At 46.3% G+C, this 2,004-nt stretch overlaps 1 protein-coding gene across 1 annotated transcript; it reads right to left on the bottom strand.

Annotated features, from left to right (window-relative positions):
* On the bottom strand, positions 1-2,004 carry LOC109792287 (uncharacterized). Its single transcript, XM_029270342.2, has 3 exons — positions 1,171-2,004; positions 891-1,083; positions 1-804 (listed from the first exon to the last, which is right to left on the bottom strand). Exons 1-3 carry the CDS (start codon positions 1,603-1,605, stop codon positions 245-247), a joined length of 1,188 nt encoding a protein of 395 aa, XP_029126175.1. The 5' UTR covers positions 1,606-2,004; the 3' UTR covers positions 1-244.

Below are 2,004 nucleotides of genomic sequence, written 5' to 3'. Positions count from 1 at the left end.
CGAAACATTTTTTTTCTAAAGTTAAATTTTGCAAATATTTACTTTTTTTTCATCTATTTTATTATATATATTGTTGCTTTTTACAGAACCCCTTGCATTAAACAAAGGTAAAGCCATTAAACCAAAAAGAGTAAAAATTAGAAAGAAAAAAGTCCTGCTCTTATCCAAATATTTTGGTTATATTTTTAATTATGGATTTTTTTTATAAAAAAAAAAAAAGGGAAAAAAGAGCAAAATTATTTTTTTATGGCTTGTCCTTGAGAAGAGAGGCTAATCCGGTGACCACCTTGGCTCCTCGCTCAACACTCTTCAGTTTCACGGCCGGTGGCTGCCACAACGGCGGCGCAACCGGTGGCAAGCTCTTCTGACCACCAGGAAAAGTCTCCGGCGCAAGCAACGATGCCTTTTCGCCGAATATGAGTTCGAATTCACCAGACTCACTCTCGGCCGCGGCACTGTCGGCGTCGTGGCTCAAGTTCTGGAAGGAGTCATTGACGACGGTAGAGGACAAGGGCGGATTGGCCCTGGTGCAGGAGCTTGAAAGCCACTTGGCTAACATGTAGTCCGCCTTCCTCCACGGCGGAACGTGCATTCCTTTCTTCTTCAAGCTTTGCTTCGCCGCCTCCGAAACGGAAGCCACGATCTGACAGAGACGATCCGATTTCCCCACAAAAATGAACGGCAGAGAGTGCAGGATCGTCTTGTAGGTTCCCGTGGAGCGAGCAATCTCAAACTCGGATCGGAAATCGATGTCAATTATCAACCTCTCACCTTCCACAACCACATCGATGTATTCATATTCACCTGCATCAGAACGAGAACATTCATTTTTTTTCCACAATGTTGGGCGATTATTTCAATGAGGACCAAAAATAAGATAGAAAGGGTACCGGCAGGGTAGGTTGGGGTTTTCTCCCATTTGGATGTGCAAATGGAGGAATCGTAACCGAGAGACGAAAGGCTTTCGGTGACGATCTTTCTCAAATCGTCTTTTCGCCTCAAGACCTTGCTGTTCTTGTCAACGATCTTCGATATGTCAGCTAAGAGGTTTCTCTCCGCAACACTCGCGCAAGGAATCAAGCTCTGCAAAAAAGGACACCACGGAATCAATCAAAGTGTGTCAAGGCAGACAAAATCTCAAGACCAATAACTCCTCCACCAGTTAGTTACCTTGAGCGCGTCACTGGCGTCGCCGAACGACCCAGAGGAAAATGAATCACCCAACACGTCCACTTCCTCGTCGGAGCTGTCGTTGCTGTTTCCGTTGAAGCAGTTGCAGCGGTTGCGACCGCATTTCACAGCCTGTGTCTGCTTCTCGTTACTCTCTTCAATGAAACTCTGCACCATTTTGTCCAAGCAAACAGAGCTCGGCTCGAACTCCGCGCCCGCTGTTCCGCTGTTGGACTGAGGACCCTCGCCGGCGCCGGCTTTCTCCGACGCTGCGGACGAGGTCTTCAGCACATTCGGAAACTGACGATCGAACACGAACAGCCTTTTCAGCCGCGACTTCAAAACCGGCTTAACGGCGTCGTTCCGAGTCACCGCTGTCGGTTCCTTCAGCTTCTGTGACTCCGCGTCTATGGGTTGGATCTTCATCGGAGGCATGACTGACAAAAGAGGGAAAAAAAAAAAAAAAAAAAATCCTCTGAAAAATTGTGTCTCTTTGTAACAACTAGTCTATCATGTATGTTCCATTTTGGGGGAAGAAGTATGGAATAACGTCTATACTAAGAGAGTAGAGGGGAAAGAGGTGAAAAACGTTTGGAGGTGAAGGTTCTCATGAAAAACATGACGACGATGATAGGAGAGACGGGCATTGTTCATAGACAGGGAAGAGAGTTTGGCCGGAATGTTCATTTCCCCGGCGAGATCCCCGTCACCGCGGTGGCCTCACGGTTTGGGAAGAGAAACAGGTTGAAGGAGTGAGAGAGTTTTTTTTATTTTTTGTTTGTTTTAATTTCTCTGTTTTGTTTTTTAGCGTTTTGGATTAGGTGTGAGGAGTGG

Source organism: Cajanus cajan, chromosome 7, assembly GCF_000230855.2.
Source record: "Cajanus cajan strain Asha chromosome 7, NIPB_CcT2T_4, whole genome shotgun sequence".
NCBI classification, from domain to species: domain Eukaryota; kingdom Viridiplantae; phylum Streptophyta; class Magnoliopsida; order Fabales; family Fabaceae; genus Cajanus; species Cajanus cajan.
This window is presented reverse-complemented; position numbering and strand designations above follow the sequence as displayed.

What these genes read in the sequence shown, in the direction of transcription:
- LOC109792287 (XM_029270342.2), bottom strand. Translation starts at nt 1,605, where the DNA reads ATGCCTCCGATGAAGATCCAACCCATAGACGCGGAGTCACAGAAGCTG. An exon ending in ACGCCAGTGACGCGCTCAAG is followed by an intron (nt 1,084 to 1,170) that starts GTAACTAACTGG and finishes CCTTTTTTGCAG; the next exon opens with AGCTTGATTCCTTGCGCGAG. An exon ending in AACCCCAACCTACCCTGCCG is followed by an intron (nt 805 to 890) that starts GTACCCTTTCTA and finishes GTTCTGATGCAG; the next exon opens with GTGAATATGAATACATCGAT.